At 33.5% G+C, this 26,004-nt stretch overlaps 1 protein-coding gene and 6 long non-coding RNA genes across 11 annotated transcripts in view; all 7 read right to left on the bottom strand.

The window, feature by feature from the left end:
• Positions 1-2,754, bottom strand: part of LOC122052115 — an 89,295-nt gene extending 86,541 nt beyond the window's left edge. Inside the window, exons 1-7 of the long non-coding RNA XR_006131873.1 lie at positions 2,639-2,754; positions 2,457-2,556; positions 2,230-2,321; positions 1,942-2,023; positions 1,808-1,843; positions 1,642-1,717; positions 1,157-1,230 (exon numbers count right to left, since the gene is read on the bottom strand). This is a non-coding gene — a long non-coding RNA (uncharacterized LOC122052115). The remainder of the gene's footprint in view (positions 1-1,156; positions 1,231-1,641; positions 1,718-1,807; positions 1,844-1,941; positions 2,024-2,229; positions 2,322-2,456; positions 2,557-2,638) is intronic.
• Positions 2,755-4,245: 1,491 nt separating this feature from the next.
• On the bottom strand, positions 4,246-5,239 carry LOC122052142. The gene is made up of 4 exons (XR_006131921.1): positions 5,224-5,239; positions 4,927-5,035; positions 4,436-4,554; positions 4,246-4,357 (listed from the first exon to the last, which is right to left on the bottom strand). It is a non-coding gene; the product is annotated as an uncharacterized LOC122052142 (long non-coding RNA).
• Positions 5,237-8,179, bottom strand: LOC122052130. The gene is made up of 5 exons (XR_006131907.1): positions 8,052-8,179; positions 7,596-7,707; positions 6,836-6,934; positions 6,671-6,739; positions 5,237-5,389 (listed from the first exon to the last, which is right to left on the bottom strand). It is a non-coding gene; the product is annotated as an uncharacterized LOC122052130 (long non-coding RNA).
• Positions 8,180-8,299: 120 nt separating this feature from the next.
• LOC122052112 lies at positions 8,300-10,131 on the bottom strand. Of its 2 annotated transcripts, XM_042613525.1 has the most exons (7): positions 9,999-10,131; positions 9,814-9,830; positions 9,207-9,348; positions 9,019-9,035; positions 8,808-8,949; positions 8,623-8,647; positions 8,300-8,553 (listed from the first exon to the last, which is right to left on the bottom strand). In XM_042613525.1, exons 3-7 carry the CDS (start codon positions 9,303-9,305, stop codon positions 8,522-8,524), a joined length of 315 nt encoding a protein of 104 aa, XP_042469459.1. In that variant the 5' UTR covers positions 9,306-9,348; positions 9,814-9,830; positions 9,999-10,131; the 3' UTR covers positions 8,300-8,521. The 2 variants fall into 2 exon arrangements, with proteins under 2 accessions (XP_042469459.1, XP_042469458.1); XM_042613524.1 differs by lacking the exon at positions 8,623-8,647.
• A 107-nt stretch (positions 10,132-10,238) lies between these two features.
• Positions 10,239-19,827, bottom strand: LOC122052143. Of its 2 annotated transcripts, none has more exons than XR_006131922.1 (3): positions 19,782-19,800; positions 10,897-10,913; positions 10,239-10,500 (listed from the first exon to the last, which is right to left on the bottom strand). It is a non-coding gene; the product is annotated as an uncharacterized LOC122052143 (long non-coding RNA). The 2 variants fall into 2 exon arrangements; XR_006131923.1 differs by lacking the exons at positions 10,239-10,500; positions 10,897-10,913 and adding exons at positions 19,527-19,536; positions 19,606-19,622 and having other exon boundaries at positions 19,782-19,827.
• On the bottom strand, positions 11,506-14,183 carry LOC122052128. The gene is made up of 3 exons (XR_006131904.1): positions 14,069-14,183; positions 11,663-11,696; positions 11,506-11,593 (listed from the first exon to the last, which is right to left on the bottom strand). It is a non-coding gene; the product is annotated as an uncharacterized LOC122052128 (long non-coding RNA).
• Positions 19,828-20,012: 185 nt separating the features above from the next.
• LOC122052132 lies at positions 20,013-26,001 on the bottom strand. Of its 3 annotated transcripts, none has more exons than XR_006131910.1 (4): positions 25,467-26,001; positions 22,572-24,873; positions 22,400-22,465; positions 20,013-20,044 (listed from the first exon to the last, which is right to left on the bottom strand). It is a non-coding gene; the product is annotated as an uncharacterized LOC122052132 (long non-coding RNA). The 3 variants fall into 3 exon arrangements; XR_006131909.1 differs by lacking the exon at positions 20,013-20,044 and having other exon boundaries at positions 20,488-22,507; positions 22,572-23,969; positions 24,546-24,873; XR_006131908.1 differs by lacking the exon at positions 20,013-20,044 and having other exon boundaries at positions 20,488-22,507.
• Between the last annotated feature and the right edge of the window lie 3 nt (positions 26,002-26,004).

Below are 26,004 nucleotides of genomic sequence, written 5' to 3'. Positions count from 1 at the left end.
AATGTCCCGAGAAAGAAGTTCGATCCCTTGGTCGGGAGGATGATAACCAGAAAACTAAGAATACCAAAAGCCCAATAATGTCCCGACGGGGAAAGGAGTTTAATCCCTTAGTCAGGAAGACAATAACCAGAGAACCAAGAATACCAGAAGTCTAATAATGTCCCGACTAAGGAAAGGAGTTTGATCCCTTGGTCGGGAGGATGATAACCAGAAAGCAAAGAATACCAGAAATCCAATAATGTCCCGACCTAGCAAATCAATAAGGTATAATATTGAAAATACTAATAAGACTAGGAGACAAGTCACTTCCGAAGATAGAATATTAATAAGATGAGAAAACCAATCCGCTAGGGATATTTGTGAAAAGAGCCTAGTCCAGGGGCTGTTATAGAATAATATAGCCCGGGGATATGTCGATGATATCAGAAAGCCAAGATCACTAGACAATATCGAGAAGTCTAATAGGATAAGAATTCCAATCCCACCCAGAGATAGCAAGTGAAAAAACCAATAAGATCTGAAAAACTAATGTTGCTGAGGTCTATGAGAACCAATCCCCTAGGAGAATATTAATAAGATATGGATAAGACTAAATTAATCCTGCTAAGGGTGCAGACCAATACAATCAGAAAAACCAATCCCGTTGGGGAATATTAGATAAGAAAACTAATCCCGATAGGGAATAACTTAGAAGTCAAAGAAGATAAGAAATCTAATCCCGCTTGGGGATATTATAAGATACTATAGCTTGGAGTTGTTATTCTCATATAAATAGAGATTCTGCTATAGCCAATTAAACTACTAAGCTTTGATTTTCCCATCAATAGCAATTGAGAAGATAAATTACTTGAAGAGAAAAAGTGGATTGGTGTGACAGTTAAAATAATTAAGAAAATTTTACTAAGAAAATAACTAAATTGCCAAAAAGAAATAAACATAAAAAAACTCATCATACCAGAGCCTTATTCTTAGATCATCTAGAGCAAATAAATAAAGGAAACAAGAAAAAACTTCAAAGATGAAACATTAGATATCAACATCATTGGAAGCATTCCTACCCTTTAAACATCAAAGAAAAGAGAACATTCTCATGTCATTCAAAGTGAAAAACTAGACTGACGAAAAAGAAAAAGCGGGATTAGATAACGAATCATACCTTGTCAAATTTCAAGAAAAGGAGAACATTGGTCAATCATCCACGTATAAGCAAGGGAAAACAAGAATCCAAATCTGGAATGAAAAAACATGTTGTCATTATCAATCTTAGTAGTTATTTACAAGTTGACAAAGTTTATTATTTGACTAATAAGTCCATAATAAAATACCTATTTTCAAAAAACTTTGTAATTCTCCTAGCATCTAATCCGGTCATGTATGACATGGAAGAAACAATTATAGTACCAAGCTTTGATTTTTCCATCAATAGCAGTTGAGAACATTAATTGCATGAAGAGAGCCTCATTCTTAGATCATCCCGAGCAAATAGATAAAGGAAACAAGAAAAATCTTCAAAGATAAAAAATTAGATACCAACATCATCGAAACCCTTTAGACTTTAAAGAAAAGAGAATATTCATATGTCATTCAAAGTAAAACTAGACTGACAAAAAAGAAAGAATGGGATTAGATAGTGAATCATACCTTGTCAAATTTCAAGAAAAAGGGAAGAACATTGGCCAATCATCCACATATAAGCAAGTGGAAACAAGAATCAAACCTAGAATGAAAGAGCATGTTGTCAATCTTAGCTATTAATTTACAAGTTCACAAAGTTTATTAATTGACTGACATGTCCATAATAAAATACCTATTTTTAAAAGGCTTTGAAATTGGATGTCTCCGCCTACAACAAATGATCGGTTTCATAATAAAAAAAATAAAAATTATTGAAAACAATATGAAAAAAAAAAGAAAAATTGCAAATAATGATTAAAGTCATACCTATTTTTACGCTTGTCAAGTTTTTGGCGAGATACATTTTCTAGAACCTTGATAGAAAGGTGATAGCTGCTAAAGCATGGTACTTTCATGTAGTTCCATATATTAAAGTCAAAGACAATTCAATTTGTCAACATATAATTATAGATTGCAGTAGATTTGGAAGTAAAATGCCTAAATAACTTGCAGTAAATTACTACTAAAATGAAATTGAATGAATAGTCAAAGAATTCTGAGAATTTCAAGAGGCTAAAGAGAAACTATGATAAACAAAATCAACAAAACACTGACCTTTTGTTAACTGAAAAACAAGCAGAGCACAACACTTAGCGGAAGTCTTACTAGGCCACTCCCATTCTTTAAACTTTCTGCAATAGCTGGGCCTAAAATCGAAAGACTTTAACTGTTGCAGGATTTATACATGATGCAATCATGGAAACAATTAAAAAAAATACAAATTTCTATCTGGCTTCTTTATAGATTTAGGGGAAAGTCAATCAGCCATTTAAAATGCATACTTTTGCATAGACCTTTATGCCAGAGAGGGCTCTTCTTCTGACCACATTTGAGTCATCTTGAGAAGCTACTGATTGTCTTGGTTGTAGACAAATTTGGGAACTATTTTTACACACAAAAATAAATGAATGATGTTGGAATTGCATAGCAAAAATGGTACATATACCAATGCAATGATCTATACCTTTTCATCTTTCAAGGAATCTATGAGAGCATCTATAAAAGATGGAAAGAGCAGACTTCGGTGCAATGAGGATGGATTGTGCAAAGAGATGGAAGACAATGTGAGAAAAGATTCATGAATGAAAGAGTGATACAACCTTTTGACACAATGTTCCTACACAGAACACAAGTATTTGAAACAGATACAACTTAAGATTATTCTACATATTGAAGAATAGAGCACGTTACAAAATCAATTCATAATACACCATAGAAAAAAGTATTAAGAGGAGCACAAATTTTCAATATAAGAACAAAGTAACAAAACAATAACAAAATTATCATGTACCAATTTTTTTTTCCAATTTTAAAGTGTACCAGAAGGACATATATTTTCAATTGAAAGGTATAAAAAATAAATGTAAGACATTTAACGGAATAAATAAATAAAAGGGTTAAGTTTTGAAAAACATAGGTTTTTCAGTTTCAAAGATTAGATACTTAGCAATCCTATTATAACTTGTAGTGAAGGTACTAATACTTCAAATTGTCAATCAGATGTTGCTTGACCAGTGAAACCATCTAACCACAAATAAAGCACTTTCTCAAGAGCACAAAGTGTCACCCTTTGCTTTTGCCCCATTACACCATTTATGCTTACATAATATATACATATCTATAAAAAGATTGAGAGGATTCTGCTATGAATCCTTCAATTTGGTACATTCTAGACCAGAGATACTCGGGTTCACTTCATAGTGAAGCTGAACATTACCGGACCAATGGAAAAGTATTTATAAGTTCCATATGAAGAGTACTTAATTTAGGCGAAAACTTCTTTCCAAAGATAACTTTGGCTGTTCAAAAAAAGGTATTCAGACAGCCTAGAATTGCATGGGAAAAGGGTCCCATAACAGTGGCAATTAAAATAAGTACAATCCACTTTAACAAAAAAAAATGACTAGAAATATAAATTATCTAAATCAAGCCAGCAACCATTAGAATGTCTTTGACTATAATAAAGCAATCCAAAGTGAGAAAGCTGACAAAACAAGGCTCCCTTCAACCTATTATAATATAATATTTTCAATTCCCTTAATCCCCATACATCTATCATAGTTATGAAATTGATTGGCCCTACTTCATCTAAAAATTTCATTGGCCAAAAGGTTATGTAATTTCAAGTAGGGTATTTTGCACCAATAATCTTCCCTAACTAGTTGCAGACATTGCCAAAATTAGAAAAAACCCCATGAGAGTTGACTGATGCTAACGAAGCATGATCGGGACTAAAAAATATAAACCATAACAATTGGATTTTCAAATATAAACAATCATGACTATTACTTGATTTTTCATGTTAATGAAGAAAAAAATCAATGAAAGGATTTAGGGTACAAACAAAGAGAAAGAAGAATTGTTAAAGCAATTTCCATGTATACACTGGCAACATGCTAGAACAATTAACAGAGAAGTAGGTATAATTGAGGAATCATTTTGAGTGATTAATTCCCAAAGCTTTTGTTTAAGAAGAAAATCATATGCAGGAAATATAATATTATGTAGATATAAATCAAAAGTAGGTAACATAAACCATAATGCAAAATAGAAGATATGAACCTGTTTTAACATCACAATCGTAACTTTTGCTAGTGAAAATAATGAATAAATTCCATCTAACCTTTGTGGCTTTTGAGAAACCAGTTTTTACTGAGTGAGGAGGCTCAAGTAAACATGATACCTGATAAAAGATCAACCTTACCAACCAGGAATTGACTAGGAAACAAAGTACGACAAAAGAAAGTATCAATTCGCATACTTTTGTCAATGTATCTGACTTTTTGCAAATAAGCCACAAGCATCGAAGGTGACCTTTTCTTAAACTGTCTTTCTCCTTTGCAATAAAAGATATGACTTCTTAAACTATTCCTTTTCTTCCTGTATGATAACAAGACTTAAGCATGTGCTTCATATGGGAAGACCAACAAAATTTCAAGCCCAACATAAGTGAATAGGAAACAATGATCAAAAGAATCAAAAGTAAAATAACATTGGGACAAGAAAGCCTTTCCCAATTTAATTGGATCTATGGTAGAAGAAAAATAGCAAAAAAAATAGTAGCACGGATGGAAATTCAATTTAACAGGTCTATCATACACACAATATTGAATCATTTACGCAAATTTGTTCTTAACTACTTAAGCAAGTTATTTTAGATAGATCATTTTGAATTTATTCTCGAGAGTATTTAAATCCATGAATCTTGTTTTACAAACTCACTTAAATTTTTTTTTTGTTAATAATGCATACCCAGTTACAGGAATAACAAACTCCTTCAATGTCTCCAAATTTGTTAGAGCAATTAACTCCCCTAACCCCAAAGCAGCTTGTTCTCGCATTTCAACTGCTCCATTAGCCCCTGAAAGTCAAACAAACCCATAGTTGGGTGATTTTGAATCTCAAGACGCTAAAAATCTCAAAAAAACCAAACTTAACTGCAGAAATATAGGCAACAAGAGTGTGAAGTGCTTTAGGAATGCAAAGTCCAGAAATAAGAACTGATCCTCCCTGCAACAGAATTACAATTGTATGTAAGTGTTACCATACAAGATTCAAACACCACAACGCTGCTGGTCTCCTTCATAGAAAAAAAGAGATATCTTTCTTTTTCTTCGCTCTTTATCTCAAGAGCATCTCGGACAGCTTTAATGAATGAAGAAAGGGCATCCTTTTGGAGTGATCCAACAACTCTTCCTAAAGCTTCCCAAGCAACCTGTCATATAGAGCATACAGTAAGCACAAATGTAAATATGCTTTCCCTAGATTTACCATGACAATAGTTGAATCAAAACCACTTAGCAAAGTAACAAGTGTGTATATAATATTGGATGTTTCATCCTCCAAATATAACATGCTATTTTTGTAAAAATAGCCTATCAAGAATGAAGAACCTCTTCTCATCAAAGCCTACATAGAGGATCATTGATTGTATAAAGGAGGTGAACAATCAATATAAGTTAAAATAAGCTGGCGTAACAAAACCTGGTAATATACATTCCTTTAAATTGTCTGATATCAAGGAGTCAATGTTTTCCTCATTAATGACTAGAACCACTATCACTGAAGCCTTCTTTACAGAAGTTTGAACATCCTAAGCATTTGACAATTAATTCAGTCAACAAAGTTTATCATATTAACTTTGCCTAAGAAGACCAAAAATTCTCTAAAACTGATCCTCGTAAATGAATAACACGTCACAATGCAAGAAGCTTGGTTATCCATAAATTAACTAAAAAGTGATTAAAAATACTTGGATAATAAAAGAAGCAGATTTGCCTGGGTAAGTCATGCAACAGAGAATACTACCCCAAAAAACATTTTATAAGTTAAAATAAGAAAGCAAATGCATTGAAAAGAGACTCTAATAGTTTTTCCAAATACATTTAATTGATTAATTACTGCATGACTAATAATGTCTGCTGAGAAAAATGCTCATGCAAAGGAATAAACAAAAGATAGGAATGTTTCATTGTTTGAAAAGTCATTGTCAGAAAAGGTATACAAGCATTTGGTGTTCCTCACTTGTTAATCTGAAAAACATATCCTGCTTTTTTTCATCAATTTATGAATAGTGGTTATCATTATTATACTAAGATATTCGAAAGAGCAAAGATAAATTCAATTTAAGAAAAGCATGTCGAAATAATCAATAGGAATTCAAAAAATATTGTTAGCAGTGTCCTAAGACAAACATATAATTATTGGATTTGGACCTTATCCAACAACAATTGTTCCCTAAAAATCATATGAAAAAATTTTAACAGTAAAAAGGCTGATCACCTATTGTGAGAGTCAAATGGTCATATTTAAGAAAAATAATACAAAACTTTTAATAAGTCATAAATTGTTTTACCCCATCATAATCACCCATTGACATAATTAATAGTGGGAGGATCATTCCAATATGTGAATTAAGATGGCAACTTCAGCTATGGCACCCAAAGAATAAGCATTGAAGGCACTAGATAAGATGAACAGGTGAAGTAAGAACTACCATGTCAATCTCATGAAAGCGGAAATTGGACTAATTTAGGCAAGATGTGAGGCAAAACGACCGCAATCCCTACATTGAAATAGGCAAGAAATGAGGATACAAGGGTAATTAAACAAGCTTGCTTGCCGTCACGAAAGAAGTATGAAGACACAATAATTAAATAACCTCAATATTAGTTTGAGTCCATCAAGCACTGTATCAGAAGTTTCATCATCCTCTAATGCATGAAGGGGTGTGGAAAATTTTTCATCAATTCCTTGCATTCTAGCAAATTGTCAATTAAGGAACATCAAATAAAACATATAGGTAAACCTGGTAAAGAGTGCTAAATGCCAAGCCAGCTGATTTATGAACCTCTTGCATGTTATATAACAAGTTGAAGTGTGATCATACAAGTTGAATAAATTTTCAGCATCATACAAAAAAAATGTGCAAATAGAAAATAGAAAATCAAAACTATCGCATAGAGTTGTATGTATTGTAGGGATAAGTTCATCGATAAAGTTTATTGGTGTTTACCAGCACTCGCCATAACTTCACTCAGACCAATGCTTACACCCTTTTGAAGCAAAGTCTAGCTATCATGAATAAACACGATAACAATAAAGACTCAAGCGGTAGCATAGAACACTTAATCAAGTACTTTACCGAACTAAACTCTCCAATACTTAAGCATTCGTGGAAATGAATTTTCTGTAAACTGAACCCAAAAAAAAGTGAAGTATATTCAACAATACTAAATGATCATTTTATTAGCATTGTTTAACAATTTAATAAATTCTCATAAATTATTTAGCCAAACGCTAAAAGGCTTTTGGAATTGTACACATAAATAAATATGTGCTAAAGTATACATCGCCAAGGCACCTGGTGTAAAATATATTCTAAAAGTATTCAAGCAAGTATCAAAACAAAATAAACTCACTTGTCTTCTACTACTGTCAGGGTGTTTAACCCCTTGAGTTAAAATTGGAATAATTGAAGGCAAAATAATCTCCCCAAGCTTCCGAACAAGAACCAAGTGCTCTTCCAGCAACCTAACATGATGGATCATTGATAATTCAGTTGAGTACGTACATAATAAATACTTCAATACCTTTAGAAAACAAACATGTTGTCTTTCTAATGAAGATGAAGCGAGAGACGAAAGCAGAGTATCCATTAAGACTGGCATTATTTCTTTGAGAGTCTTGGGAGTATTTGCCAAGATAGTCTTCCATACATGCAGTGCCGCCAAACATAAAAAATATGAGATACGTTTATGTTCAACAACAACATTAAATTCATTGTGCAAAATAGTAATGTGACAACAAAAAAACAAAACACAATAGAAAGAAATACCACATAAATGATGCAAAGTCAAGTTAATATCACTACGAACCATATAAATTTCAGCAAAAACTTCATTGCGACTTCTTTGCCCAAGGACCTCAATAATTGCAGGGCCATCCATGTGCCCCTGTGCTTGGACCTTCGTCATCACTCCCAAGCTCAAGAATTGTTTTTCCAAAGGTTACAGCAACCTGCAAAGCCATAAGCCCTTCCTTATTCACAAAGATCCCTGAGATAACAAAATCTTAAACAAAACTTACCTTGAAAAGAAGATAGTCTTCCATTCATGCAGTGCCGCCAAACATAAAAAATATGAGATACGTTTATGTTCAACAACAACATTAAATTCATTGTGCAAAATAGTAATGTGACAACAAGAAAACAAAACACAATAGAAAGAAATACCACATAACTAATGCAAAGTCAAATTAATATCACTACTTCTTTGCCCAAGGACCTCAATAATTGCAGGGTCATCCATGTGCCTCAGTGCTTGGACCTTCGTCATCACTCCCAAGCTCAAGAATTGTTTTTCCAAAGGTTCCAGCAACCTGCAAAGCCATAAGCCCTTCCTTATTCATAAAGATCCCTGAGAGAACAAAATCTTAAACAAATCTTACCTTTAAAAGAAGATAGTCTTCCATACTTGCAGTGCCGCCAAACATAAAAAATATGAGATACGTTTATGTTCAACAACAACATTAAATTCATTGTGCAAAATAGTAATGTGACAATAAGAAAACAAAACACAATAGAAAGAAATACCACATAACTGATTCAAAGTCAAGTTAATATCACTACGAACCATATAAATTTCAGCAAGAACTTCATTGCGACTTCTTTGCCCAAGGACCTCAATAATTGCAGGGCCATCCATGTGTCTTTGTGCTTGGACCTTCGTCATCACTCCCAAGCTCAAGAATTGTTTTTCCAAAGATTCCAGCAACCTGCAAAGCAATAAGCCCTTCCTTATTCACAAAGATCCCTTAGATAACAAAATCTTAAACAAATCTTACCTTGAAAAGAAGATAGTCTTCCATACATGCAGTGCCGCCAAACATAAAAAATATGAGATACGTTTATGTTCAACAACAACATTAAATTCATTGTGCAAAATAGTAATAATGTGACAACAAGAAAACAAAACACAATAGAAAGAAATACGACATAACTGATGCAAAGTCAAGTTAATATCACTACAAACCATATAAATTTCAGCAAGAACTTCATTGCGACTTCTTTGCCCAAGGAACTCAATAATTGCAGGGTCATCCATGTGCCTCTGTGCTTGGACCTTCGTCATCACTCCCAACCTCAAGAATTACTTTTCCAAAGGTTCCAGCAACCTGCAAAGCCATAAGCCCTTCCTTATTCACAAAGATCCCTGAGATAACAAAATCTTAAACAACTCTTACCATGAAAAGAAGATAGTCTTCCATACATGCAGTGCCGCCAAATATAAAAAATATGAGATACGTTTATGTTCAACAACAACATTAAATTCATTGTGCAAAATAGTAATGTGACAATAAGAAAATAAAACACAATAGAAAGAAATACCACATAACTGATTCAAAGTCAAGTTAATATCACTACGAACCATATAAATTTCAGCAAGAACAATATTGCGACTTCTTTGCCCAAGGAACTCAATAATTGCAGGGCCATCCATGTGCCCTTGTGCTTGGACCTTCGTCATCACTCCCAACCTCAAGAATTGCTTTTCCAAAGGTTCCAGCAATCTGCAAAGCCATAAGCCCTTCCTTATTCACAAAGATCCCTGAGATAACAAAATCTTAAACAAATCTTACCTTGAAAAGAAGATAGTCTTCCATATATGCAGTGCCGCCAAACATAAAAAATATGAGATACGTTTATGTTCAACAACAACATTAAATTCATTGTGCAAAATAGTAATGTGACAACAAGAAAACAAAACACAATAGAAAGAAATACCACATAACTGATGCAAAGTCAAGTTAATATCACTGCGAACCATATAAATTTCAGCAAGAACTTCATTGCGACTTCTTTGCCCAAGGACCTCAATAATTGCAGGGCCATCCATGTGTCTTTGTGCTTGGACCTTCGTCATCACTCCCAAGCTCAAGAATTGTTTTTCCAAAGATTCCAGCAACCTGCAAAGCAATAAGCCCTTCCTTATTCACAAAGATCCCTTAGATAACAAAATCTTAAACAAATCTTACCTTGAAAAGAAGATAGTCTTCCATTCATGCAGTGCCGCCAAACATAAAAGATATGAGATACGTTTATGTTCAACAACAACATTAAATTCATTGTGCAAAATAGTAATGTGACAACAAGAAAACAAAACACAATAGAAAGAAATACCACATAACTGATGCAAAGTCAAGTTAATATCACTACTTCTTTGCCCAAGGACCTCAATAATTGCAGGGTCATCCATGTGCCTCTGTGCTTGGACCTTCGTCATCACTCCCAAACACAAGAATTGTTTTTCCAAAGGTTCCAGCAACCTACAAAGTCATAAGCCCTTCCATACATACAGTGCCGCCAAACATAAAAAATATGAGATACGTTTATGTTCAACAACAACATTAAATTCATTGTGCAAAATAGTAATGTGACAATAAGAAAATAAAACACAATAGAAAGAAATACCACATAACTGATGCAAAGTCAAGTTAATATCACTACGAACCATATAAATTTCAGCAAGGACTTCATTGCGACTTCTTTGCCCAGGGACCTCAATAATTGCAGGGCCATCCATGTGCCTCTGTGCTTGGACCTTCGTCATCACTCCCAAGCTCAAGAATTGCTTTTCCAAAGATTCCAGCAACCTGCAAAGCCATAAGCCCTTCCTTATTCACAATGATCCCTGAGATAATAAAATCTTAAACAAATCTTACCTTGAAAAGAAGATAGTCTTCCATACATGTAGTGCCGCCAAACATAAAAAATATGAGATCGTTTTATGTTCAACAACATTAAATTCATTGTGCAAAATAGTAATGTGACAATAAGAAAACAAAACACAATAGAATACCATATATTGATGCAAAGTCAAGTTAATATCTCTACGAACCATATAAATTTTAGCAAGAACTTCATTGCGACTTCTTTGCCCAAGGTCCTCAATAATTATGGGGTCATGTGCCTCTGTGCTTGGACCTTCGTCATCACTCCCAACCTCAAGAATTGCTTTTCCAAAGGTTCCAACAACCTGCAAAGCCATAAGCCCTTCCTTATTCACAATGATCCCTGAGATAATAAAATCTTAAACAAATCTTACCTTGAAAAGAAGATAGTCTTCCATACATGTAGTGCCGCCAAACATAAAAAATATGAGATCGTTTTATGTTCAACAACATTAAATTCATTGTGCAAAATAGTAATGTGACAATAAGAAAACAAAACACAATAGAATACCACATATTGATGCAAAGTCATGTTAATAACTCTACGAACCATATAAATTTTAGCAAGAACTTCATTGCGACTTCTTTGCCCAAGGACCTCAATAATTGTGGGGTCATGTGCCTCTGTGCTTCGACCTTCGTCATCACTCCCAAGCTCAAGAATTGCTCTTCCAAAGGTTCCAGCAACCTGCAAAGCCATAAGCCCTTCCTTATTCACAAAGATCCCTGAGATAACAAAATCTTAAACAAATCTTACCTTGAAAAGAAGATCGCCAAGAAGTTCAATAGAGCTGTCATATACAACAATTATCACTAAAAAAGTAATTTTATTACCCAATTAAAATAAACAAAAATAGAGTAAGGATGAAAGTAAAAATGTTTAGAAACAAAGGTTGTCACATTATGCTCAACAGACATGGCTAGCACTTAGTGTAGTATCACAAACCGATTCATTTTTATTAGCAAGCCTTGAAGTAGATGCTAAACATGAGATAAATGTATAAAGTTATGACTAATATAATCAACATACCATCCAAAATTACAGGTAGAACCACTTGTAGTTTTGAAAGATGACGCCCAAGGATCTTGGCAAATGTTGTGTCATCATTGAAATTAGAGTTAAAAAGCGTTGCACTGGATTAATTAAAAAGAATGGAAAAAACAAAAAAACTAGAAATTTCCCTTAAAAAGTGTCAAATGCCCATCACAAAAAGAAGAAGACTTTTGGTGAGAACAATTTCGGATGATATCGAGAAGAAAGCGCTGAAAGTAATCCTTCACAAGGGCAATCAAAACCTATAAAAGAATGAATTGTGATTGATGAACACAAAATTATTGTGATAACCAAAAATTATTTGAAATTACGCCACAATTAATAAATATTGTAGATTATACAAGTTTCTTTTAAGTCAAATTGTAGGTTACCCTATTAAACAACACAGCAAAAAATCATACATGAATGGAAATAAAAATTCCCCTCTAAAGACCAAAAATGAAAATCAAAGTGAAACATTCAATTTATTTACTAAAATTCAAGACAACTGAGATGGGGAGATTACTAGAAATGCATACTCTCTATATTTGATTTTTTAAAGTTATTTGCACATCATAACAACTTTATTCTTCATTTCACATGCATGGAGTATAATCTTGATTATTAACAATGATAATGAAGTTACCAATGTCATTGAACCTTGTCATCCTAATAAACATTTGTCTCTAAGATTCTCTTTTATCAATGATCGTTGATCACATAAAGCTAATTCGTCCACCAAAAGTGAAAATTTTACAACTAAGGAAATCATCTAAGTCTTTATTCTATCACTATATGTGTGTTATTGTTTCCATTCTATTGTCCTTTACACCACCATCTATAAACCTCTATGTACACTTTGTTGTTGTTGACCCACCCCAAGAGGCAACTTCCTTATAGGTATATAGTCAACAATCACACAAAGAAGCCACTCCATCATCTTTAAAACTCTCCCATTCTTGAATCACTAATCATCATCCTTAATCCCCTACTAATTCTAACACTGTTTTTCCACAAATGTAAGCATTACAATTCCTATCCACTTTCTCATTTTATATATCCTATGAAATTGTCACCCAAATACTCTATCTTTGTGTCTTCTTTATGTCTATGATTAAATTGTAAAACATGTTTCAGAAGTACTTTTAAATCCAAGGTGGCAAAAAACTATAATCAATGAGATAAATCTCACAATTCTAATTGCTCTTTAGAGTTGGTCTCTCTTTATCTAGGAAAGTCCACCATGGATAGCAAATGGATCTTCTTAGTTAATAATCACCAAACAACATTGTTGATCATCTCAAAACTCGACTAGTAGCTAAGGGCTATACTCATGTCTATGGCATTAATTGAATTGATAAATTCTATCTAGTGGCCAAGATTCACTCTGTCTAACCCTTCCTCTCTCTAGGATCTATATGAAACATCATATAAGATTTGTTGCTCAGGGAGATTGGTCTCATATGTCAACTTAAGAAGTCAATGTACATAAAAATGATCTTGGGAACTTTATTTGAAAATTTTAATTCAACCCTTTTTAATATATGACTATAAAGTGGAACAAGCAATCATAAAGATGTCCTTTTTTTACTATTTATATAGATAATAATTACAAGTGATGACTCCACTAGATTACACACTTGAAAGATTGTCATCATAAACACTTCTAGACTGAAGACTTTGTGATCTCAAATCCTTCCTTGGTAAAGCTAGGACCAAACAAGTATAGAAAAAAATGATATATTTCACAAAGCAAGTATATCCCATTTGTTGACCCTGGAAAATATAGAAAAAATTGGCATGCTAGAACCAAACAAGTAGATACCTCTATAGATCTTAATGTTAAATTAGCACTAGCACAATGAGAGCCATTAATTGGAACTGGGAAATATAGAAAGCTAGTAAGAAAATTGAATCGCCCCACAATCACCAAGATATCTCATTTCCAACACATGTTTACTCAAAATAGAATGCAAAAAAATTATTAGTAATTTAGTATACAAGAAAAACAATGACATAGCAAACACATTTGATGATTGCAAGTGTGAATCTGACACCTCAGATCTTTCTATCACTCCTTTTTAATGATAAGATGCATGGCAAGAAAAAGCTAGTTTCTTCATTGTTTACCTCAAAATCTACAAGAGTCACTTCATGGCTGCCAATTCCACTAGAACAAAACTAAGCAACAGCCAACTCCATTGTAAAACCACCATTAACAGGAAAAACAAATGATATCTATTAAGGAGAATAACATAAATGCAAGTTCACAATATCATAATAAGTTAGCAAACCATTGTACCTGAATTGTATCAAATCACGAAGCTCGCATTATTGCTGAACCCATGTAGCTCCAAGAGGCACCTCAATGAACCCTCTTTCGATATGATCAATCATTTTAAGAGTACAACAGAGAGACATATCAATTAAAAGAATTGACACTCAATTGCTCATGAGTTAAAACTAATATAAACTAAACTTACACTCTAGCAATAAAGAGAATGAAAACTAGTGAACAAGTTATAAAGAAAAATCTGTTGGGAGAAATTATTTTAACAACAAACCAATACTAGAAAATATGTCAGAAGTGTTTGTCATATCAGAAGTTCCCAGGTGTAGTAGCCATGGAGGCTCAGAAGTAGGAAGTGCAATCATCGTGAAATGCAAGCAGTCTTCTTGGTAAAAAGCAGAATATGCTCAATAACCTAGCAGAAATGAAGCTAGCAACAAGTAAAGTTGAATGATAACTAAATTTAGACAGAAAAATACTGGAAACATAAAGATAAACATATCTGCTGAAAATGGTCGAACTTTACATGACACTGATAGACCATTAACTATTTGCTCAAAAATACCCAATGAAGGGCCTTTGGGAACTTGACCTTCAGCATGTACATCTTTTGCAGAAATAAAACGCAAAGCAACAACTATCTCGTATGCCCAACTAGAAAGAGATGGGGCTAGAAATGAGCAAGACTTAGCATAGTCTCAATTGATGCTAAGTCTCAATTGATGAGTGCAGTATAAATTCAAAGACAAGTAATAAAGAGAGAATAGGTTACCAAATTTGAGCAAACACCAACAATTTGTTTCTCCAAGAGTGGGTCCAGAATATATAAATACCGACCAAGAAGAGCTCAATACCCAAGAAGATAATAAATAAAAGAATGCGTAGAATGCCTAAATATCAATTATAATCTGATCGGGGAGAGAGTTCAATGCTACGGCCATGAATAAGGCATGAAATACCCGAATACCGATTATAATCCAACCAAAGAGAGGAGCTCAATTCGACGACCATGAAGATGATAAGCAAAAGAAATGAGCAAGACTTAGCATAGTCTCAATTGATGAGTGCAGTATAAATTAAAAGACAAGTAAGAAAGAGAGAATAGGTTACCAAATTTGAGCAAACACCAACAATTTGCTTCTCCAAGAGTGGGCCCAGAATATATAAATACCGACAAAGAAGAGCTCAATACCCAAGAAGATAATAAATAAAAGAATGCGTAGAATGCTTAAATATCAATTATAATCTGATCGGGGAGAGAGTTCAATGCTACGGCCATGAATAAGGCATGAAATACCCGAATACCGATTATAATCCAACCGAAGAGAGGAGCTCGATTCCACGACCATGAAGATGATAAGCAAAAGAATTCCAAGAATATGAGAATATGGATTATAATTCAGCAGGGAAGAGGAGCTTGTGAAAACAAGAGAAGCCCATATTACACAAGTATATGGCTAAAAGCAAAGCCCAATGAACAAAACATTGAGTATCATAGCCACTAGTGAAAAGCTAGAAATCGTGATCATAATAAGAATAGCGAGAATAATAAGCTTGTCATATATATATATATATATATATATATATATAGTCATTTAGAACCTCATGAATACTATCAATGAAGCTAACTAATGATATTTTTACTGATTACTACCTCGAAGTCTAAATAGACTCAATCTACAAGTAAGCAAACATTAAATCATGTTAATAAATAAAAGTAAAAGACCCCTAGAGTAAGGAAAATTTCTGACATAGTTCCCTCATAATTTGATTGTAACTTGATTGAACTACAACACAAAAGTGTACAAAATATGAATATAGTAGAATTCTCAAAAATACATGAACATTCTCGAACAAATAAAGAAGATACTAGATATGGAACTTGTGAAAACAAGAGAAGCCTACATTACACAAGCATATGGCTAAAAGCAAAGCCTTAAGAACAAAACATTGAAACTCATAGCTAATAGTGAAAAAAGTTAGAAATGAAGAACATAATAAGAATAACAAGAATACCAGAAGAGAGGAGCTCGATTCCACGACCATGAAGATGATAAGCAAAAGAATTCCAAGAATATGAGAATATGGATTATAATTCAGCAGGGAAGAGGAGCTTGTGAAAACAAGAGAAGCCCATATTACACAAGTATATGGCTAAAAGCAAAGCCCAATGAACAAAACATTGAGTATCATAGCCACTAGTGAAAAGCTAGAAATCGTGATCATAATAAGAATAGCGAGAATAATAAGCTTGTCATATATATATATATATATATATATATATATAGTCATTTAGAACCTCATGAATACTATCAATGAAGCTAACTAATGATATTTTTACTGATTACTACCTCGAAGTCTAAATAGACTCAATCTACAAGTAAGCAAACATTAAATCATGTTAATAAATAAAAGTAAAAGACCCCTAGAGTAAGGAAAATTTCTGACATAGTTCCCTCATAATTTGATTGTAACTTGATTGAACTACAACACAAAAGTGTACAAAATATGAATATAGTAGAATTCTCAAAAATACATGAACATTCTCGAACAAATAAAGAAGATACTAGAAATGGAACTTGTGAAAACAAGAGAAGCCTACATTACACAAGCATATGGCTAAAAGCAAAGCCTTAAGAACAAAACATTGAAACTCATAGCTAATAGTGAAAAAAGTTAGAAATGAAGAACATAATAAGAATAACAAGAATACCAGAAGTCCAACACAATTCTGACCGAGGAAGAGGAGTTTGATCCTTGGTTGGGAAGATGATAAGCAAAAAGCGTGCAATACCAGAAGTCCAATATAATGTGATTGGAGAGAGGAGCTGAATACCACGATCATGGGACAAGTAAAAATATTAAGAAGACCAAAACTCCGATCCATCCTAATTGAGAAGAGGTCAATCCCGAGGTCTGGAGGATAATAATAACTAGAAAGATAAGAATACCAGAAGACCAATAACGACCAAATATTCGGATAACAATTGATTGACATGATGTTGAAAATGTATCATACATCATTAGGATATCTAGAACACCTACATCACAAATGCTGACAAATTTAAGCAACAAAAGATTTAATTGGTTAGCAGGAACATATACAAACAAGTGCATAAGAATTTTCTTTCTATAAGCTTCAACACAACATAAGTAGGACCGAGGCTAAGAGAATCTACTTAATTGTCATCGATTTCACACCATTATTGAAAGCAATGATTATTAATTTAGGAATAGAAATTAATTAACAACATGTGAATGAGAAGAGGACAAACAAAAATATCAACATCAAATAGGAAAGATGTAAAGTTAAAATGCAAAAATACATAAAATTATAGGATTCAATGACCCAAAAATAATGGTAACAATTAGTTTGGTAGATTAAATATCAGCTACTACCTTGGAGTAAAAAAATCAAAAGGAAACCCTCTTTTCCCATCTTGCCCTACCCAGTGGGAGGAACTAGATCATTGGTCGTGAGGAAAATAATAAAAATGTTAAGAATACCATAATATCCATTTCATTGGACTGAGATGAAAGGACTCGATCCCACGCTAAGAATAAGAATAAGCCATAATACAAGAATATCCATTTCATTTGGACCGGGGAGAAAAATAATAATATCTATATGTACCAGAATTATAATCCAACTGAGAAAGGGAGCTTGATCTCACGACCATTAAGAAGATCCATCCAGACCGATGGGAGGAGCTCATTATATCAGGCGGATAATAACAAGAAAGCCAAGAATACCAGAAGTCCAATATTGTCCCGACTGACGAAAGGAGTTTGATCCCTTGGTCGAGGGATGATAACTAGAAAACCAGAAATACCAGAAGTCCAATAATATCCCAATACAACATATCAATAGTGTCCTGACCGGAGAGAAGAGCTCAATCCCTATGTCGGGAGGATAATAATGAGAAAGCCAAGAATACCAAAAGTCCAATAATATTCCAACAGGGAAAGAAGTTCGATCCCTTGGTCGGGATGATGATAATCAGGAAACCAAGAATACCAGAAGTCCAATAATGTCCTGACCGGGGAAAGGAGTTTGATCCCTTGGTCAGGAGGATGATAACCAGAAAACCAAGAATACCAGAAGTCCAATAATGTCCCGACCGAGGAAAGGAGTTTGATCCCTTGGTCAGGAGGATGATAACCAGAAAACCAAGAATACCAGAAGTCCAATAATGTCCCGACCGAGGAAAGAAGTTTGATCCCTTGGTGTGGAGGATGATAACCAGAAAACCAAGAATATCAGAAGTCCAATAATGTCCCAACCGAGCAGATCAATAAGGAAAAAAAGAAGTTAAAGGTGAAAACAAGTACAAGTCAAAGAAAGAATAGGGAAAAAAAGTATGTGAAACATATAAAATACAGTTAAAAGAATAGGTACAAAAGAGTTAAAAGCATATAGTTTGTCACACAACAAAAATAATGATGTTATAAAATGATAATAAAGACAAATAACAATGCAATAAAGTAAACAAAACAAAAATGGTAGATAATGAAGGAGATGCATGTGACATCATGCAAGCACTAAACTACCAATAAAACTAATGAATAGTTAAAAGATATTAAGTAAAATTCAGAAAGGGAATGAAGTAGAGGGATGAACAGTGAATCATTATTTAGTTTAACAGCAAAGATCTTACATTTTATCTATTGTATATAAATAACTTATGCATGTGGGGTTGTTCTTTTTTGGCAATATACTGATGTAGGTAATATATATGCTTTGGCCAATTAAGAACAAAGTGTAGTGTAACTGAGGTTTCATAAGGTAGGAGGATACTACCACAGCCAGTTTTCTGATTGCTTGTGCAATGGAAGTACCTTCAAGTATGTCAAGATGTGGAGAAAGTACACACACCTATTTAATAAGATGATAAACTAAAAAGGATGGAACTGCTTACAGATTGATAAAATGACAATACTATATAAAATTGGTAAATAAAAGCATAAATGCTCGATGTATGTTTATTTGTGTGTTTTAACTCTCATGTAAAATAGGATACTATATTCATACTCAATGGACTTTGTACAAATGTTTACTTTTTGTAAGTAATAAACATGGCTATTAGGGTGAAGGCAAGGATTACATTAAATTAATGTTTGCTCAATGAACATAAGAACCATGCTTCTTCTCCATGATCATATTTTTATAACATGAACAAATTCTTGGGAATTCACAACTTTTGCAATTCTGCCTAATGTTTGGTGTAACGACGGTTAGCACATCTGTGCTTGGACCTTCGTCATCACTCCCAACCTCAAGAAATGCTTTTCCAAATATTCCAGCAACCTGCAAAGCCATAAGCCCTTCCTTATTCACAAAGATCCCTGAGATAATAAAATCTTAAACAAATCTTACCTTGAAAAGAAGATAGTCTTCCATACATGTAGTGCCGCCAAACATAAAAATTATGAGATCGTTTTATGTTCAACAACATTAAATTCATTGTGCAAAATAATAATGTGGCAATAAGAAAACAAAACACAATAGAATACCACATATTGATGCAAAGTCAAGTTAATATCTCTACGAACCATATAAATTTCAGCAAGAACTTCATTACGACTTCTTTGCCCAAGGACCTCAATAATTGCGAGGCCATGTGCCTCTGTGCTTGGACCTTCGTCATCACTCCCAAGCTCAAGAATTGCTCTTCCAAAGGTTCCAGCAACCTGCAAAGCCATAAGCTCTTCCTTATTCACAAAGATCCCTGAGATAACAAAATCTTAAACAAATCTTACCTTGAAAAGAAGATCACCAAGAAGTTCAATAGAGTTGTCATATACACCAATTATCACTAAAATAGTAATTTTATTACCCAATTAAAATAAAAAAACACAGAGTAAGGATGAAAGTAAAAATGTTTAGAAACAAAGGTTGTCACATTATGCTCAACAGACATGGCTAGCACTTAGTGTAGCTTCACAAACCGATTCATTTTTATTAGCAAGCCTTGAAGAAGATGCTAAACATGAGATAAATGTACAAAGTTATGACTAATATAATCAACATACCATCCAAAATTACAGGTAGAACCACTTGTAGTTATGACAGATGACGCCCAAGGATCTTGGCAAATGTTGTGTCATCATTGAAATTAGAGTTAAAAAGCGTTGCACTGGATTAATTAAAAAGAATGGAAAAAACAAAAAAACTAGAAATTTCCTTTAAAAAGTGTCAAATGCCCATCACAAAAAGAAGAAGACTTTTGGTGAGAACAATTTCGGATGATATCGAGAAGAAAGCGCTGAAAGTAATCCTTCACAAGGGCAATCAAAACCTATAAAAGAATGAATTGTGATTGATGAACACAAAATTATTGTGATAACCAAAAATTATTTGAAATTACGCCACAATTAATAAATATTGTAGATTATACAAGTTTCTTTTAAGTCAAATTGTAGGTTACCCTATTAAACAACATAGCAAAAAATCATACATGAATGGAAATAAAAATTCCCCTCTAAAGACCAAAAATGAAAATCAAAGTGAAACATTCAATATATTTACTAAAATTCAAGACAACTGAGATGGGGAGATTACTAGAAATGCATACTCTCTATATTTGATTTTCTAAAGTTATTTGCACATCATAACAACTTTATTCTTCATTTCACATGCATGAAGTATAATCTTGATTATTAACAATGATAATGAAGTTACCAATGTCATTGAACCTTGTCATCCTAATAAACATTTGTCTCTAAGATTCTCCTTTATCAATGATCGTTGATCACATAAAGCTAATTCGTCCACCAAAAGTGAAAATTTTACAACTAAGGAAATCATCTAAGTCTTTATTCTATCACTATATGTGTGTTATTGTTTCTATTCTATTATCCTTTACACCACCATCTATAAACCTCTATGTACTCGTTGTTGTTGACCCACCACAAGAGACAACTCCCTTATAGGTATATAGTCAACAATCACACAAAGAAGTCACTCCATCATCTTTAAAACTTTCCCATTCTTGAATCACTAATCATCATCCTTAATCCCCTACTAATTCTGACACTGTTTTTCCACAATGTAAGCAATACAATTCCTATCCATTTTCTCATTTTATATATCCTATGAAATTGTCACCCAAATACTCTATCTTTGTGTCTTCTTTATGTCTTCTTTATGTCTATGATTAAATTGTAAAACATGTTTCAGAAGTACTTTTAAATCCAAGGTGGCAAAAAACTATAATCAATGAGATAAATCTCACAATTTTAAGCTCTTTAGGGTTGGTCTCTCTTTATCTAGGAAAGTCCACCATGGATAGCAAATGGATCTTCTTAGTTAATAATCACCAAACAACATTGTTGATCATCTCAAAACTCGACTAGTAGCTAAGGGCTATACTCACGTCTATGGCATTAATTGAATTGATAAATTCTATCTAGTGGCCAAGATTCACTCTGTCTAACCCTTCCTCTCTCTAGGATCTATATGAAACATCATACAAGATTTGTTGCTCAAGGAGATTGGTCTCATATGTCAACTTAAGAAGTCAATGTACATAAAAATGATCTTGGGAACTTTATTTGAAAATTTTAATTCAACTCTTTTTAATATATGACTATAAAGTGGAACAAGCAATCATAAAGATGTCCTTTTTTTACTTATTTATATAGATAATAATTACAAGTGATGACTCCACTAGATTACACACTTGAAAGATTGTCATCATAAACACTTCTAGACTGAAGACTTTGCGATCTCAAATCCTTCCTTGGTAAAGCTAGGACCAAACAAGTATAGAAAAAATCATATATTTCACAAAGCAAGTATATCTCATTTGTTAACCCTGGAAAATATAGAAAAAATTGACATGCTAGGACCAAACAAGTAGATACCTCTATAGATCTTAATGTTAAATTAGCACTAGCACAATGAGAGCTATTAATTGGCACTGGGAAATATAGAAAGCTAGTAAGAAAATTGAATCGCCCCACAATCACCAAGATATCTCATTTCCAACACATGTTTACTCAAAATAGAATGCAAAGAAATTATTAGTAATTTAGTATATAAGAAAAACAATGACATAACAAACACATTTGATGTTTGCAAGTGTGAAACTGACACCTCAGATCTTTCTATCACTCCATTTTAATGATAAGATGCATGGCAAGAAAAAGCTAGTTTCTTCATTGTTTACCTCAAAATCTACAAGAATCACTTCATGGCTGCCAATTCCACTGGAACAAAACTAAGCAACAGCCAACTCCATTATAAAACCACCATTAACAGGAAAAACAAATGATATCTGTTAAGGAGAATAACATAAATGCAAATTCACAATATCATAATAAGTTAGCAAACCATTGTACCTGAATTGTATCAAATCCCGAAGCTCGCATTATTGTTGAACCCATGTAGCTCCAAGAGGCACCTCAATGAACCTTTTCGACATGACCAATCATTTTAAGAGTACAACATAGAGACATATCAATTAAAAGAATTGACACTCAATTGCTCATGAGCTAAAACTAATATAAACTAAACTAACACTCTAGCAATAAAGAGAATGAAAATAGTGAACAAGTTATAAAGAAAAATCTGTTGGGAGAAAATATTTTAACAACAAACCAATACTAGAAAATATGTCAGAAGTGTTTGTCATATCAGAAGTTCCCAGGTGTAGTAGCCATGGAGGCTCAGAAGTAGGAAGTGCAATCATCGTGAAATGCAAGTAGTCTTCTTGGGAGAAAGCAGAATATGCTCAATAACCTAGCAGAAACGAAGCTAGCAACAAGTAAAGTTGAATGATAACTAAATTTAGACAGAAAAATACTGGAAACATAAAGATAAACATATCTGCTGAAAATGGTCGAACTTTACATGACACTGATAGACCATTAACTATTTGCTCAAAAATACCCAATGAAGGGCCTTTGGGAACTTGACCTTCAGCATGTACATCTTTTGCAGAAATAAAACGCAAAGCAACAACTATCTCGTATGCCCAACTAGAAAGAGATGGGGCTAGAAATGAGCAAGACTTAGCATAGTCTCAATTGATGCTAAGTCTCAATTGATGAGTGCAGTATAAATTAAAAGACAAGTAAGAAAGAGAGAATATGTTACCAAATTTGAGCAAACACCAACAATTTGTTTCTCCAAGAGTGGGCCCAGAATATATAAATACCGACCAAGAAGAGCTCAATACCCAAGAAGATAATAAATAAAAGAATGCGTAGAATGCCTATATCAATTATAATCTGATCGGGGAGAGAGTTCAATGCTACGGCCATGAATAAGGCATGAAATACCCGAATACCGATTATAATCCAACCAAAGAGAGGAGCTCGATTCCACGACCATAAAGATGATAAGCAAAAGAAATGAGCAAGACTTAGCATAGTCTCAATTGATGAGTGCAGTATAAATTAAAAGACAAGTAAGAAAGAGAGAATAGGTTACCAAATTTGAGCAAGCACCAACAATTTGCTTCTCCAAGAGTGGCCCAGAATATATAAATACCGACCAAGAAGAGCTCAATACCCAAGAAGATAATAAATAAAAGAATGCGTATAATGCCTAAATATCAATTATAATCTGATCGGGGAGAGAGTTCAATGCTACGGCCATGAATAAGGCATGAAATACCCGAATACCGATTATAATCCAACCGAAGAGAGGAGCTCGATTCCACGACCATGAAGATGATAAGCAAAAGAATTCCAAGAATATGTGAATATGGATTATAATTCAGCAAGGAAGAGGAGCTTGTGAAAACAAGAGAAGCCCACATTACACAAGCATATGGCTAAAAGCAAAGCCCAATGAACAAAACATTGAATATCATAGCCACTAGTGAAAAGCTAGAAATCGTGATCATAATAAGAATAGCGAGAATAATAAGCTTGTCATATATATATATATAGAACCTCATGAATACTATCAATGAAGCTAACTAATGATACTTTTACTGATTACTACCTCGAAGTCTAAATAGACTCAATCTACAAGTAAGCAAACATCAAATCATGTTAATAAATAAAAGTAAAAGACCCCTAGAGTAAGGAAAATTTCTGACATAGTTCCCTCATAATTTGATTGTAACTTGATTGAACTACAACACAAAAGTGTACAAAATATGAATATAATAGAATTCTCAAAAATACATGAACATTCTCGAACAAATAAAGAAGATACTAGATATGGAACTTGTGAAAACAAGAGAAGCCTACATTACACAAGCATATGGCTAAAAGCAAAGCCTTAAGAACAAAACATTGAAACTCATAGCTAATAGTGAAAAAAGTTAGAAATGAAGAACATAATAAGAATAACAAGAATACCAGAAGTCCAACACAGTTCTGACCGAGGAAGAGGAGTTTGATCCTTGGTTGGGAAGATGATAAGCAAAAAGCGTGGAATACCAGAAGTCCAATATAATGTGATTGGAGAGAGGAGCTGAATACCACGATCATGGGACAAGTAAAAATATTAAGAAGACCAAAACTCCGATCCATCCTAATTGAAAAGAGGTCAATCCCGAGGTCTGGAGGATAATAATAACCAGAAAGACAAGAATACCAGAAGACCAATAACGACCAAATATTCGGATAACAATTGATTGACATGATGTTGAAAATGTATCATACATCATTAGGATATCTAGAACACCTACATCACAAATGCTGACAAATTTAAGCAACAAAAGATTTAATTGGTTAGCAGGAACATATACAAACAAGTGCATAAGAATTTTCTTTCTATAAGTTTCAACACAACATAAGCAGGACCGAGGCTAAGAGAATCTACTTAATTGTCATCGATTTCACACCATTATTGAAAGTAATGATTATTAATTTAGGAATAGAAATTAATTAACAACATGTGAATGAGAAGAGGACAAACAAAAATATCAACATCAAATAGGAAAGATGTAAAGTTAAAATGCAAAAATACATAAAATTATAGGATTCAATGACCCAAAAATAATGGTAACAATTAGTTTGGTAGATTAAATATCAGCTACTACCTTAGAGTAAAAAAATCAAAAGGAATCCCTCTTTTCCCATCTTGCCCTAACCAGTGAGAGGAACTAGATAATTGGTCGTGAGGAAAATAATAAAAATGTTAAGAATACCAGAATATCCATTTCATTGGACCGAGATGAAAGGACTCGATCCCACGCTAAGAATAAGAATAAGCCATAATACAAGAATATTAATTTCATTTGGACCGGGGAGAAAAATAATAATATCTATATGTACCAGAATTATAATCCAACTGAGAAAGGGAGCTTGATCTCACGACCATTAAGAAGATCCATCCAGACCGATGGGAGGAGCTCATTATATCAGGCGGATAATAACAAGAAAGCCAAGAATACCAGAAGTCCAATATTGTCCCGACTGACGAAAGGAGTTTGATCCCTTGGTCGAGAGGATGATAACTAGAAAACCAGAAATACCAGAAGTCCAATAATATCCCAATACAACATATCAATAATGTCCTGACTGGAGAGAGGAGCTCAATCCCTATGTCGGGAGGATAATAATGAGAAAGCCAAGAATACCAAAAGTCCAATAATATTCCAACAGGGAAAGAAGTTCGATCCCTTGGTCGGGATGATGATAACTAGAAAACCAAGAATACCAGAAGTCCAATAATGTCCTGACCGGGGAAAGGAGTTTGATCCCTTGGTCAGGAGGATGATAACCAGAAAACCAAGAATACCAGAAGTCCAATAATGTCCCGACCGAGGAAAGGAGTTTGATCCCTTGGTCAGGAGGATGATAACCAGAAAAC

The sequence above is a fragment of the Zingiber officinale genome, chromosome 3A (assembly GCF_018446385.1).
Source record: "Zingiber officinale cultivar Zhangliang chromosome 3A, Zo_v1.1, whole genome shotgun sequence".
NCBI classification, from domain to species: Eukaryota; Viridiplantae; Streptophyta; class Magnoliopsida; order Zingiberales; family Zingiberaceae; genus Zingiber; species Zingiber officinale.
Note: the sequence above shows the minus strand (reverse complement) of the source record. Positions and strands in the feature narration are given on the sequence as shown.